This window comes from Parasteatoda tepidariorum, chromosome X1, assembly GCF_043381705.1.
Source record: "Parasteatoda tepidariorum isolate YZ-2023 chromosome X1, CAS_Ptep_4.0, whole genome shotgun sequence".
In the NCBI taxonomy this organism is placed as follows: domain Eukaryota; kingdom Metazoa; phylum Arthropoda; class Arachnida; order Araneae; family Theridiidae; genus Parasteatoda; species Parasteatoda tepidariorum.
In genome coordinates this window covers 28,358,602-28,372,604 of record NC_092214.1, presented here as the reverse complement: position 1 = coordinate 28,372,604, position 14,003 = coordinate 28,358,602, and the positions used below count along the sequence as shown (strand labels likewise).

General features: G+C 25.9%; 1 protein-coding gene across 3 annotated transcripts in view; it reads left to right on the top strand.

Annotated features, from left to right (window-relative positions):
* LOC107446644 (proton channel OtopLc) overlaps positions 1-14,003 on the top strand; it is a 120,331-nt gene that overhangs the window by 94,499 nt on the left and 11,829 nt on the right. For all 3 annotated transcript variants that reach the window (XM_016061335.3, XM_043043950.2, XM_016061334.3), the window contains one exon: positions 10,182-10,296. In XM_016061335.3, the coding sequence (XP_015916821.1) occupies positions 10,182-10,296 (115 nt within the window). The remainder of the gene's footprint in view (positions 1-10,181; positions 10,297-14,003) is intronic.

The window sequence follows — 14,003 nt, the reverse complement described above, 5'->3', positions numbered from 1 at the left end:
GAAACAAGCAGTGATTAGTTTCTAAATAACGAAATTCTCCAGCCATGCAGATCGATATACTTGAAGTAAATAAAGTTATAAAAACGGACTCATGTAGTAAAAAATATATATTTGACATTATGTCAACTAAAGTATTTCAATTGGAAGAATGAAAGAAAGGGTTAAACCCAAAGTCGTTCCTTCCGAAATTTTATAAAAAAAGAAGACACTATTGTTATTGTTTTCACTTACCCGTAAAAGATAAAATAATGCTTTTTGCCTTCGGGGAAAAGAAAACGAATAAATAAAATTCATTGTTGCGTTTTAAGTTTTTTGCTAAATACACTAAAGTAGAAGCTATTGATAGAAACAATAGAAATAAGAGTAGATGATTTTCAACCCGATGGTTTACTTGAACATTCGAAACGTGTATCTAGAATTTGGGGAGAAAAAACATTAAGTTTGCGTAGAACTGAATTTTAACTTCTGAATCGATTATTTTGACTTCGTTAATTTAATATGATTGGCTTATCAGTGTAATAAGAAAATATCAGAATGGAACGAATGAATCGAAAATCAACGAAATTTCCTAAATTTGAAAAAGCGGAAGACTTAAAAAAATTTCTAAAAGTGTGTAAGACGATTCTCAGGTAAGAAAATTCAATTTTCCAATTCAATTTCTTTCTCTTTATCCTTTATTTTGAAATAATTATAGGTTTGAATTCTAATTATTTAATTTTTATAAACAATTTGCCTCTTGAAATATATTCATGATTAATCAAGGGTATCCCTGTCTTCTTTTTGAATTGATGAAAATTTTATTTACCTAAAGATTTTATTTATATTTTTTAAATTGTATATTATTCTGTAATGTAAAATGTAAAATGACCTGTAATTGTAAAATGACTAATTTAATTATTTAATAATTAAATACAACATTAAACATGATTTTGCAAAATTTTTTAAATTAAGAAGGGCAGAAAACATAAAAAAAATAATTAATAAAAAAATTATCGGATGATTCTGACGTAAAAAAAAATCACTAGTCAGAACCACTTTTTAATTTATTTTGAAGTAGCTAATTTTTTTAAAAAGAATATTGCTTCATGATTAGGTGTTTGAAAGAACTAGCATTGATTTCAATTCAAGTATGCACCGGTATTTCAGAGCTGTTGATTTCAAAATCTTTGTGTTATTTTTAAATCACTTTCATAAGTGCTTGTTTTATTTTGGTAAAATTGTTATTTAACTAAGATAGTTTAATTTTTACTTTGATGGGAATGATTGTTAATTTGAAATTTCTAACAATATTCAAAGTTATTTTTGCTCCGTTAAATATGGATTTTGCAATTATTGCCTTAATGTCTTTAGATAAATTTTCTTAATAATATTGTTTTAAAGGTGTAATATTCTATGATTGTATTAATATACAATCACAGATAAAAAATTTAAATAAATTTAATATATTAAAGAAAGTAAAAGACATACAGAAAAATCTTTAGATCTGCAAGTTAATTATTTATAAGTCCCATTTTCCTCTTGAAATAACTTGTGTTTGTCTGAATTAAGACATTATGGATACATTTAATTTTAAAATTAATAACCTCAATGACTTAAATTGAATTCAATATCATCAGCGTTTTGTATTCGTTATAGTTTAATTTATATTTGCTTAATTTCATTTTATCTTTGTTATGATGGGAATAACATCGACTTGAATTTTTTTTAAAAAAAGTTAAAATAGTTAATTTTAAGATAATTGGCTTGGGTGATTTGAAATCATTGTCATTTAGAAAGCAATACCGTCCGAATTTTATATTTGATTTAATGTAATTGATGTCTATTTGAATTAATTTAATTTTTGTTCTAATTAGAATAATATAGACTGAATTTTTAAAAATACATCTTGATCTAGCATTATGATTATGTTCATTTCTAAAGGAGTAGCTTGATTGATTCCAAAGATATGCAATCAGATTTTTATTTTTATTTTGTGATAATTGATATCTATATTATTTTATTTAAATTTTGCTCCAGTGGGATTTATATAGATTAAATTTTCACTGTTAGTTTTCGATACTGTTAATTTGAAAAGGTGTGTCTTGGTTGACTTGAAAGCGATACCAACAGAGTTTTATATTTTTTTTATTTACTTGTTATATAAAAGAAAATATGAAACATGGTACATAATCCTTTTCTAAATAGGAATTATTATTAGGAATTATTTTGTTACTTGAAGTTTTAAAATACATCTAGATATAGTATAGTAGTACTGTAAATTTCAAAGGGGATGCTTTAGTTGTCCTGAAAGCAATGTCACGGATTTTAAAATTTGTTTAGAATTAGTTGGTATCTATTTTAATGAATTGAGCTTCTGTATTCAAAGGGAATAATATTGACTAGTATTAAATAAACATATATTTAATTTGTTAATACTTTTATTTAAAAACAAGTGACTTTGCCGTTGGAAATCAATGTTATCAGGTTCAGCAATGATTTATTTGAATTCATTTGTCTTTTATTTCGATTGAGATAGTATTAAAATGAAATTTTCAAAAAAAATTTAGCATTTTGCTTCCGTTCATTTGGAAATTATAGAATGTATGGTGCAATTTTATGGTATATTTCCTAAGAACCTTGAAAGCTTCCTATGTAATTTAATATCAATTATTTTAATTTTCAATAAATATTTTCCAAGACTTAAAATGATTCTGGGGGAAAAGACTTGCGATTATTTATTACTTCATTTATTTCCATAAGCTGTTGGGATTTTTTAAACAAATTATAGCACATGCACTTTTCGTAGTAAAAACTATTTTATAACAACAATTTATTTTCTTCTTTTAATATTTTAAACACTCTCAAATCATTCGGTTTAACATTGAACCATGTTATTATTCTCTTGAGTCATAAAAAGGGCGTAAACTTGCTCCAATCAGAATAAAAGTGTTATATTGAACCATGGGATCGGGGAAATTTAGTTTAAGAAGTACGGTAATGTGGTTCAAATTTCCCCTATACTAAAGGTTGTAGCAATTCAGAACGATTATATGGGTTCAACATGCTTCAAATTTTTCAAGGTTTAATTTCCTGATTTAACTATCCGAAGTTCAGTTCTTTATTCATAAATAAATAAATGAAAAAAAGTGGAATGGTCATAATACCGTGTTAAAATTAAAAGTTATAGTTAATTCAGCTTGCATGCGATTTTATAACTAACTATTTTTTATCTGAATAATACATATTTATAAAAAATTGTTTATAGCTAATTATTTCTAAAAAATGAAAGAACAGTTGAAATTAAGAAAAAAAAACATTCCTTAATAAACATTTACAATTACAATTACAACATATTACAATTTTCTGCTGTATTCACAGCAGAAAATTGTATTTTCTTTAATTCTAATGAGAAAAACTTTTATTTTGTACTTTGATTCCAAAAATATTTTGAAAAACAATTTTTAGTATTTTTACTGATATGTTTATGATAGTTTTCATTAAAATTAAAAGCACCCAACAAACTGACCATATATGAATAATATTGCAATATCAGACCGCTTTAAAAGTGATTAATATTTTAAGGTGAAAGTTATTTAAACCATAAAAAATGTCAACTGAAGAAAGAATTAGTAGATTGATTCTCTGATCAAACAATAAAAACATTCAATGCTAAGTTGCGCGAAAAAGAAGTCACACGCATAAAATTCGTTTCGAATTTTATGGTAGAAATGATATTTTAAAGTAATTAAACGATATTTTAAAGTAATTTATCGCTTGGTCAGAGATGCCTTTACGTCTTTCTATTGATATTCGACATCCTGTCAACCAAGTAATAAAAACAATCAGTGTTAGGTTGCGTCAGGATGAAGTAAGATGGTACGTCTTTCCATCGAAATTATTTATTACTCGCACATTCTCAGAAAAGTTGATTAAACGTTGAATCAAAATATCGGTACTTTGAACCATAACTTGATGAGAATTTATTTCGACCTTAAAGTGCTAAACTGAATTGAAGTTTCGTTCAAGGTGAACAACAGTGTCGTGTAATCACGCTTACGAACTATGATAATGTAGTTCAGTTTAACACTATATTAAGGTTGCTGGAAATTTGAACCATAATATGTTCCATTCGAACTAAGCTTTTCAACAGTGCATATCTTTGTTAATTATAAATTTCAATTATTTATTTTCTGCATTATTCGCTTTTCAAACTCAAATTTTGACAAGCAATTAATTTAAATCTTTTTTAACAAATTAACAAAAAATTTATCTTATTTTATTTAGACTGGATACTGACGTCTGTATGGTAGAACAACTTTTTTTCAAAGTCTTTATAATCTGAAAGAAATTTTTCTTTAATGTAAAATTTCTTAAAATTAAATTATACATTTTTCATTCACTTCTAAATGAAAAAATAGAATTGTTAGTTTAATTATGAAATGTCATTTTTGTTTCTTTAGTTTGTTTATCCATAACTCATTAGTTCCATAGCATTTGTCATAGTTTTGTGTAGTTCCATTTGTTAATTCAATAGTGTAAAAAAAAAATCAGCATTTAAAATGTATATTGCTGTTTTGTAAAACATACTTTATGTCTTCTGTTCTTCTTACGTTCAGAAATGTTGTTATATTTTTGCTTCTGTTTTTTTTTCTGTTTCCTCAGTATTTAAGAGTCACTTTTGAGCATTTATAAGTACAGCACAAAACAAAATTTAAAACAAATTATCGAAAGTTTAAATGACATATTTTTTAAAATACAATTTTTATATTCGTAGATACGATGAATTCTTTGATTTCCAATCAATTTGATTCAAATTTGACAGTATGTATATTATTAATATGTATTCCATTGAAAGGAAGATTTTTTTTATTGCGTTTATATTTTTTTAATTATATTAATAATAAGCATGCACGCAAAAGAAAATTCATTAATAGTATGAACTTATTTTATTAATCAAAACTGTTTCACTTACCTAAAATATCCTAAGTGAAGCGGAAACAACACTAGAAATCTACATTCTGTTAGATTTTGAATAAAATTGATTAAAAACTGAAGAATTTATTGCATCTGCGACTAAGAGGAAACGCCATTTAAAGTTTAAAACAGCTTATTTAACTATTCTAAGTTAAATTCTATTATAGTGCAAGTTACTCCTTTTATTAATCAAAGAACTATAAAAAAATAAGTTCCTACTTCCAAGGGAAACTGTATTGTGACTTTCTGATAAATTTTAAATAAAATAGATTAAAATTGGAATCATATGTGAGGCTAGGAAAAGCACTGTTTTGAGGAAACCTCATTTAAAGCTCGCAAGAGCTTATTCAACTATTGTTTATGCTAAATTCATTAATAGTTCATTTTTTTATGAATCAAAAACTATAGAAATGAGCTAAAAATTCATACGTCCAAGGGAAACTAGATTAATAACATACATGACGGTAAACTTAGACATACATGGTGGTATCTGCGACTAAGAGGAAACGCCATTTAAAGTTTAAAACAGCTTATTTAACTATTCTGAGTAAAATTCTATTATAGTGCAAGTTACTCCTTTTATTAATCAAAAAACTATAAAAAAATAAATTCCTACTTCCAAGGGAAACTGCATTGTGACCTGCTGGTAAATTTTAAATAAAATAGATTAAAAATGGAATCGTATGTGAGGCTAGGAAAAGCACTGTTTTGAGGAAACCTCATTTAAAGCTCGCAAGAGCTTATTTAAATATTGCTTATGCTAAATTCATTAATAGTTCATTTTTCATGAATCAAAAACTATAAAAATGAGCTAAAAATTCATGATTAGTAACATACATGGTGGTAAACTTAGACATACATGGTGGTATCTGCNACAAAATTTAAAACAAATTATCGAAAGTTTAAATGACATATTTTTTAAAATACAATTTTTATATTCGTAGATACGATGAATTCTTTGATTTCCAATCAATTTGATTCAAATTTGACAGTATGTATATTATTAATATGTATTCCATTGAAAGGAAGATTTTTTTTATTGCGTTTATATTTTTTTAATTATATTAATAATAAGCATGCACGCAAAAGAAAATTCATTAGTAGTATGAACTTATTTTATTAATAAAAACTGTTTCACTTACCTAAAATATCCTAAGTGAAGCGGAAACAACACTAGAAATCTACATTCTGTTAGATTTTGATTAAAATTGATTAAAAACTGAAGAATTTATTGCATCTGCGACAAAGAGGAAACGCCATTTAAAGTTTAAAACAGCTTATTTAACTATTCTAAGTTAAATTCTATTATAGTGCAAGTTACTCCTTTTATTAATAAAAAAACTATAAAAAAATAAGTTCCTACTTCCAAGGGAAACTGTATTGTGACTTTCTGGTAAATTTTAAATAAAATAGATTAAAATTGGAATCGTATGCGAGGCTAGGAAAAGCACTGTTTTGAGGGAACCTCATTTAAAGCTCGCAAGAGCTTATTTAATTATTGTTTATGCTAAATTCATTAATGGTTCATTTTTTTATGAATCAAAAACTAAAAAAATGAGCTAAAAATTCATACGTCCTAAGGAAACTAGATTAATAACATACATGGTGGTAAACTTAGAATCAAATTGATTTAAAAATTGTGTTCGCGATTACGAAAAACACCGTTATTAAGAAACGCTGATTAAATTTTTTCACAGCCTGTTTCAACAAAAAGCTTTTCAAGCTTATTTAAGCTCCTTACAAAAAGCGTTTTTCTTTATCATTCGTATAAGTTTCACAGTATATTTTCTTTAAAAAAAATGTTTTCTAATGCGTCTGTAATGTTAAGAGCAAATTTATAATTATTATTAGTTTTTTAAAAGTCGCCAAGATTTTCCAAACTATAGATAAAATACTTCTATTACTTTGGTTACCTTTATACCCTCCATTTTTAATACAAACAACTATTTGTTGTTAGACACTTCAGCTTCAACTCTTTTTCAATAATTCTTCATTCTATTACTTGTTTATATGCTCTGTAGCTTTGATGACGTCAATGGAAAAGAAAATGCGATCGCCTCGTTCGCAATAAAAAAAAAAGTAGCACTGAATCTTGGTTGTCACTCTATAACATCCGCCCAAGTTTCTCAATTTTTACACACAGGACACAGTCTAGTGCATCTTATCACAAAACGTACTGTTAGCAACAATTGGAGAAGTGCTGTTGCATTTACATGCATTTATTGTCTTTCTTCATAAATTTGCATTTGGTGTGACGCTTTGAATAATACATGAAGACGAAGTCAAGTTGAGAAAGAGAACAAGCGTGTTTTGAAAAAAATACTCTATAATAAATTCTGCAAAATACTTTCTGAGTTACTATTTGAAAATATTGGAGGAGCAATGATTTTATTTTATTTTTATATTTATTTATGTAACTCTTAATAAGAATAGGTTCTATTATTTTTAATAAGTTAGGAGAATTATTTTTAATGAAATTGGTTTGTTTACTTGCTCTAATATGTAAAATAATTTAACGCCATTTAAAGAGGTAAACAAATAGAGACCAGCTTAAAATATGGCAAATTTTTAAATGTTTTATTTCTGTATATCTAATATTTTGAACTACGTCCTTTGTTAAGTTGAATAAAAAATAACTTCAATGCTGAAACAAATGCTCAAGAACATTTAAACTTTGTTTAAAAAAATAATATCATTTATTTCTTAAAATGAAAGTTTCTCTCACCGAAAAATATAAATGATTTTATCCTCAAATCAAATATACCTTCAATTATGTAGATAATTTGGAATCAAAAATAACTGCACCGCTCGATCTAGTTAGCACACTCTGACGATTCACCATTCTTGATCTCTATTTCGTGTTATTATTTGACGAAACATTAACTCTCAGATTATTGGCGCAACGTGCTCCCTCAAATATTTTACAAAAGTGCTCTCTCATTCGCATGTCATCTAAGCTTTTTCTAGGAGAATATGCTGTTCCCGCCTATTGCGCATATGTTACTATAAAATGAACATTGAAAAAAAATGATCGAAACAACAAAAATATTATAAAATTTACAATGTTTCTGACTCTATGGGAATTTCAAAAAACTTTGTAATTTTTACCGAAAAGATTCGCCAATGATTTTGGTAAAATCAACGATAAAATGGTTTTATACTGTGTGATAAAATTTTATAAATGTGGTATTTTTATCATGATTACTCAGAGCACGGCATGAAAATCATTTATTAGGTTAAATTTACTTTTCAGTTTTGTATTTTATTTTTGTAAATGTGTGGTAATACGAACTATAATTTTTAAAACCAGAATTTCTTTATTCCGTTTAAATACAAACTAGAAAATTGCCAAATAAATAGCTTAAATATGGTATATTTTGGTTTTATTAACCAATTTTTTTTATTTTACCAGAAATATCATTGCCATTCAGTGCAGTAATTTTAATAGAATTTTTTCCGTGTAGTCTCTGCATCTTAAACTTGATTACATTGTACCATGATTCATCCTTAAGGAAAATATTTTCAGTTTAACCATGTTTGACTGCTGAACCAAATTTATGTAATATAATGGCTGAAACTACAGATATTAAGGTTCAACTTTGAACCGAATTTTACTTAAGTGCATGATGAGCAGATAAACATAATGCTTTTCTAAGCTGATTGTTGAGGCGAAAAAGTGGTAAATGACTTACAGTTGCAGCAAACTTAATAAGATGTTAAATTGAATCATGTTTCCATATTAAACCATATTATCATAAAATCAAGTTTAAAAAATTCGTTAATGTGGTTTAAATAAGCAACACAATCAGATTGCAGTAAATTTCAATGATACAATGTTCAACTCAACTATCTAACAATGTAGGGTATAACCTGAAAAAAGAAATAATATTAGCAAAAATGAAAAAAATAAACAAATACAAATTGAAATAGGAAGCAAAAACACATTATGTCATGATTACTGTGTCTCGAACCTGAATGCAAAACAAATTTGCTGCATTCTTACAAAAGTGTTAAAGTAATCGCATTTCATTTAGTGGAATCATAATGTTTTGTAATTGAATTTAAGAAGGATTAATTTGCACGGTAATATGGTTCAAATTAACATCATATTATGGTTTAAGAAAATTTACACAATATTATGGTTCATCAAACTCTTAACTTATTAACCTTGTAGGATAAAGAATAGATAAATGATTCAAAATCTTTTGTCGTAAACACATATGCCGTTTCATTTTTCGCACTACTTAATTTAGTATAACGATCAATTACCTGGACCACGAAATATATTTAAACCTTTTATCCTCACTTGTACACGAATTAAAAATTCTGATAAAATTACTGCTAATGACATTTCTGATAAAGAAAAAGCATAATTCTTGTTAATAAAACTAAAATATACAGTATTTAAACAATTCATATGGTAACAGTTTTCCTTCATATGGTAATGGTTAACCGGAAATTCTGTTTATAAAAATTGTAGCTCTTATTACCACACATTATGTAAAAAATACAAAACTGAAAAGTATGGTTTTTATGCCATTCTGTAATGTATAATGATAAAAATTATCAAATTTTGCCTCATTTAAATAATTTATCACATATAATAAAACCATATTTTCTTGTTAAATTTACCAAAAATCATTGCGAAAACTCTTCGATAAAAATAACAGAAGCTTTTGGTGCTCCCATAGATCCAGAAACACGATAAATTTTATCATTTTCTGGTAGTTTCGTGTATCATATTCATTGTATAAAAACAATATATTCGTATTAAATTTACCAAAATTATTACGAAAGCGCTTCGTTAGAAATTACAGAGGCTTTTGGTGCTCCCATGGATCCAGAAACACGATAAATTTTTATCATTTTCTGGTAGTTTTGTGTATTATATTCATTGTATAAAAACAATATATTCTTATTAGATTTATCAAAATCATTACGAAAGCTCTTCGATAAAAATTACAGAGGATTTTGGTGTTCCCATAGATCCAGAAGCACGGAAAATTTTACCATATATTGGTAGTTTTGCTCGTACTTTTTTCTCAGTGAATATATTGCTTTTTAAACGTGCCAAAAAATTTTAACAATTGTGGGTTGAATGAAAACATGTTTATATGCGAAATTGCTTATTTAAAAAAATTTTAAAACCTAGAACAGTCTAACCAAGATTTTAATTTTAAAACTGTTTACATGATCTGTAATGTAATTAAAAATCTTCTTTATTTCAGGACCCAACAATTTATCATTCTTAGTTCTATGTATGCTCAGCTAGTAGTTGTAATATGTGTCGCATTCTTCATTTCTGAAATAGTCACACCACAGGTTCCATTGCTTTATTTTGAGGTAAGTTTTTTAATATGTTTTATGAATAGTTTCATTTTCGCCCAAATTGTGTATATCTATACTTTATTAGAAATACGTTTTACTTAATCATTTCAATTTTTACAATAGTATTAAAGTAATATGAATAAGTGTAAGTATAATGGCAACAATTTCCAAATGCTAAGAACAATTAAATTACATAAATTTGGCCCTGCACTAGGCCAATTTTTTCTTTTGAATTATAGAAAAAAGATGTGAATAAAAACAAAATGAGTTTATTTATAAATCTTAAACAAGGTTACTTTATAACATAATTAAAGGATTATTAAAATTTTCTCTTCTAAAGGTCTTTTGAAATTGAATGCTCTTTAAAAATAAATTAAATTTAAGTATTACATCATTTTATATACTGGAAAGATTTAGCGTCATATTTCGCTCAAAAATTTTTTGTCACAAAATAGTATGCTTGATCAAGAATAATTTTTTTTTTTAATTTTTTATTTAATAATTATTTTATTTAGTACAAACATAATAATTCCTTGCATTAAATTTATGCTTATTATTATTTTCTTATTCAAAAAAATAAGAAAAAAATAGAAAAATTTCATCAGAACATTAATAACCAAAAGCACTTACTATCGTGGTAGTACAAAGGTTGATTGTTAGATGGCGAAAGTAGTGCTTGTGTTATGATCCCAGTCATAGATATTGCAGAACTGTAAAGAAATTTTTTGCCATCAGTTAAGTTTTTTTTAATATATTTATTTTAGTCCATCTTTCACAAAATACACTACGCTTACCAGTACTATAGCTGATGTAATTTATTATAAGAACTCAGTTACTCCCAGTAATGTTTGCAATTAATAATAATTTACGATCGCTGTTTTAATCATTATTACAATTAACTATAATTTACGATTATGTTTTTAATCTGTATTACAACTAATCTTTACATACGATTTCAATTTTAATCATTATTAAAACACTAATCATAATTTATTATTTTAATAGTTATTGCAAGTAATCATTGATAACAGTTGTAATCGTAATTAAGAGCATTTATAACGTGAAATTACAAATGTTCATGATTCTATATAATTATTATCTATAATTGCAAGTAATTTTGATCTATGATAGCAATAATCATGATTTGAAATAAATATTACTTTTGATTAAATGTTATTATAATCAATGACTACTGATAATTTCTAACAATCGTAAACTTATGATTTTAAGCATAATTATGATTTACGTTTTTGAGTATCCATGATTTCAAACAATTATGAATTATGATCGTTAGTAATTATGATCTACAATCGCAAGTATTCATGATTTCAAATAATTATGAATTATGGTTACAAGTTATTATGACCTATGGTGCCAAGTATCCATGATTTGAAATAATTATAATTTATGATTGCTGCTGATTTATGACATATGTTTAAAAGCAATTATGATCTATGATTGCAAAAAATCATGATTCATGGCTATAAATAAATACTATCTATGATCACAAATAATTAGGATTTATGATTACAAGTATTCATGATCTGAAATAAACCCTTTTTATTATAACAAGGAATTATAATTATTTGTCATTATGTTGTACATGTTTTACGCAGTCCTAGTTGTAAGCAGAAATCTAGTTTCATGTCAACACAAGACTTTCTTGCACCAGAAATCTTAGCATTTTGTTGTTCGAAATGAAAAAAATGCGCACTTTGAGAAGAATCTGTTCAATACCAAACCATTGTATCGGTATTTTGAACCATAATTTTATTAAATTTACTACCGAACTATCGAAGTGTTAAATTAAAATATATTTCCGTCAAATTGTTGTAATCACATAATGGTTTTAATTGATGTATTCAAGTTAAAAAGGCATCAACTTCTACGATAGTATGGTTCACTTCGGCTCTATATTAAGACTATCAGAAAATGTACTCAGTATTCTGATTCAACAAGGTCCAATATTTTTAATAGTGCTTTAGTGTCCGAAAGTACAAATAAAGGGAGTACCACGCTAAATGAAAATTCAATGTTACATAAGCCAGGATATGTTTAATATTGTTTTTAAATTTTTTAATGATTTTAAAACTAACACCTCATCTTAAAGGACATAATTAGAAATTTCAAAGTGTGTTGAACAGTAGTAACATTTTTGCAAACTTAAAACTTTTTACCATATTACGAGGTTGATTAATCCTCCTTTAATTTATTAAACAATATTATACTTCAATTGCAATGAAAAACTTTTTTAATTGTGTACTATGACTTGTATTAAGTTGTAATACATTTTATTGCTATACAATAAGCATTTTTTTTTTAACTTTCCAAAAAAATGAGGCCTAGAAATAACCTAATTGGATAATGTTGTTAATTTCAGTAATATTAATCAAAATGAAATTTAGTTCACTGAACTGATCTCAGAGCTTCTACTTATTGAAAGTAAGCTCAAACTGAAAAAAGAGGAGTTTTGAAAGACAATAAGACATTGTTTTATTTATAAAAAAATTTCTTTTGAAAAATAAATTTTATGTGGAAACACACGTATTCCAGCAAAACGCCATATCGTGCTACTGTGAAGTTTTCTTATAGCTTTAGAAACAAAAACCTTCATGAACCAGATTCATCTGCTGTTCGATTTTTTTAAATTCATAGCAAAACTAAAACACATGTAGGTATATAATTTCTCTTTTACTACATTCATTTCAAACAAAAAGAGAATATTTTACGAACGTATTTCCATTTGGAACACGTTGCCGAGCATACAATTATGTCTTAGCATGCATTTTTATGTTTTGATATTTCAGTTCATTAATCGTATTCATAAGTTCATTCATTCTCAGACAATAGTTTCACGAGTTTCAATATTTACCACGCTTCTTTTTTCATTATATTTATTCAAATGCTCTATCTATAATAAGGGGTTTCGAAAATAGGTGATAAATGATGCTTTTAGTTCGATGGTTCAGAATCGCTATGTATTATTTAAAAACAACTATCATTACGAAAAAAAAAATAGCAATCGATAAAAAAAACGCAATATTATTTCAAACATTTTGTGTTTTTGTGATTTTTGTCTTAAGCTGCTAGAAACGGTGCATTTCAAAGTAAAATTCAGCTAAACATTAACAACATTTGCATTTTTTCTGTCAAGAATAATTTCTTTCAACAGTACAGAATTTCTGAAACTTTACTATTGGTTAAAATTATCTTAAAATTTTCAAAAATTTATTTTTTTTATTAAATATAACTGTAGTAAGTCACTAAATTTGGTTAAAATTGTATTTTACTGTTTTTAAACAAAACATCACTTCATAATACATGCATTTGTGTGTTTAATTACTGCAGTTAAGTTGAGTAATCGAATCAGAGAAAAAAATGAAAATTTAACTTATGCGCTTCTTACTTTAAGCTTTTAAACAAAAAAACTCTCGAACGTCTCTGTAAATTATGAACTAACTTAATGTTTTCCAAACCTAAAAATATTAAAAATATATATTCAACATATATTATATTTTTAATTATACATGTTAAAAATATTTTTATAATATTTAACTTAAAATATTATTCAAGAAACACTGAACTTAGAAGTAATATAATATTTGCAGACATTTAAATTTGCACAAAATATAATTTTGAAAAACAAAATTCTTGCATAAGCAAACATTCTCAGAAATACATACAACAGTTAGCAACCAACAGTTGGAAAGCATTATATATAT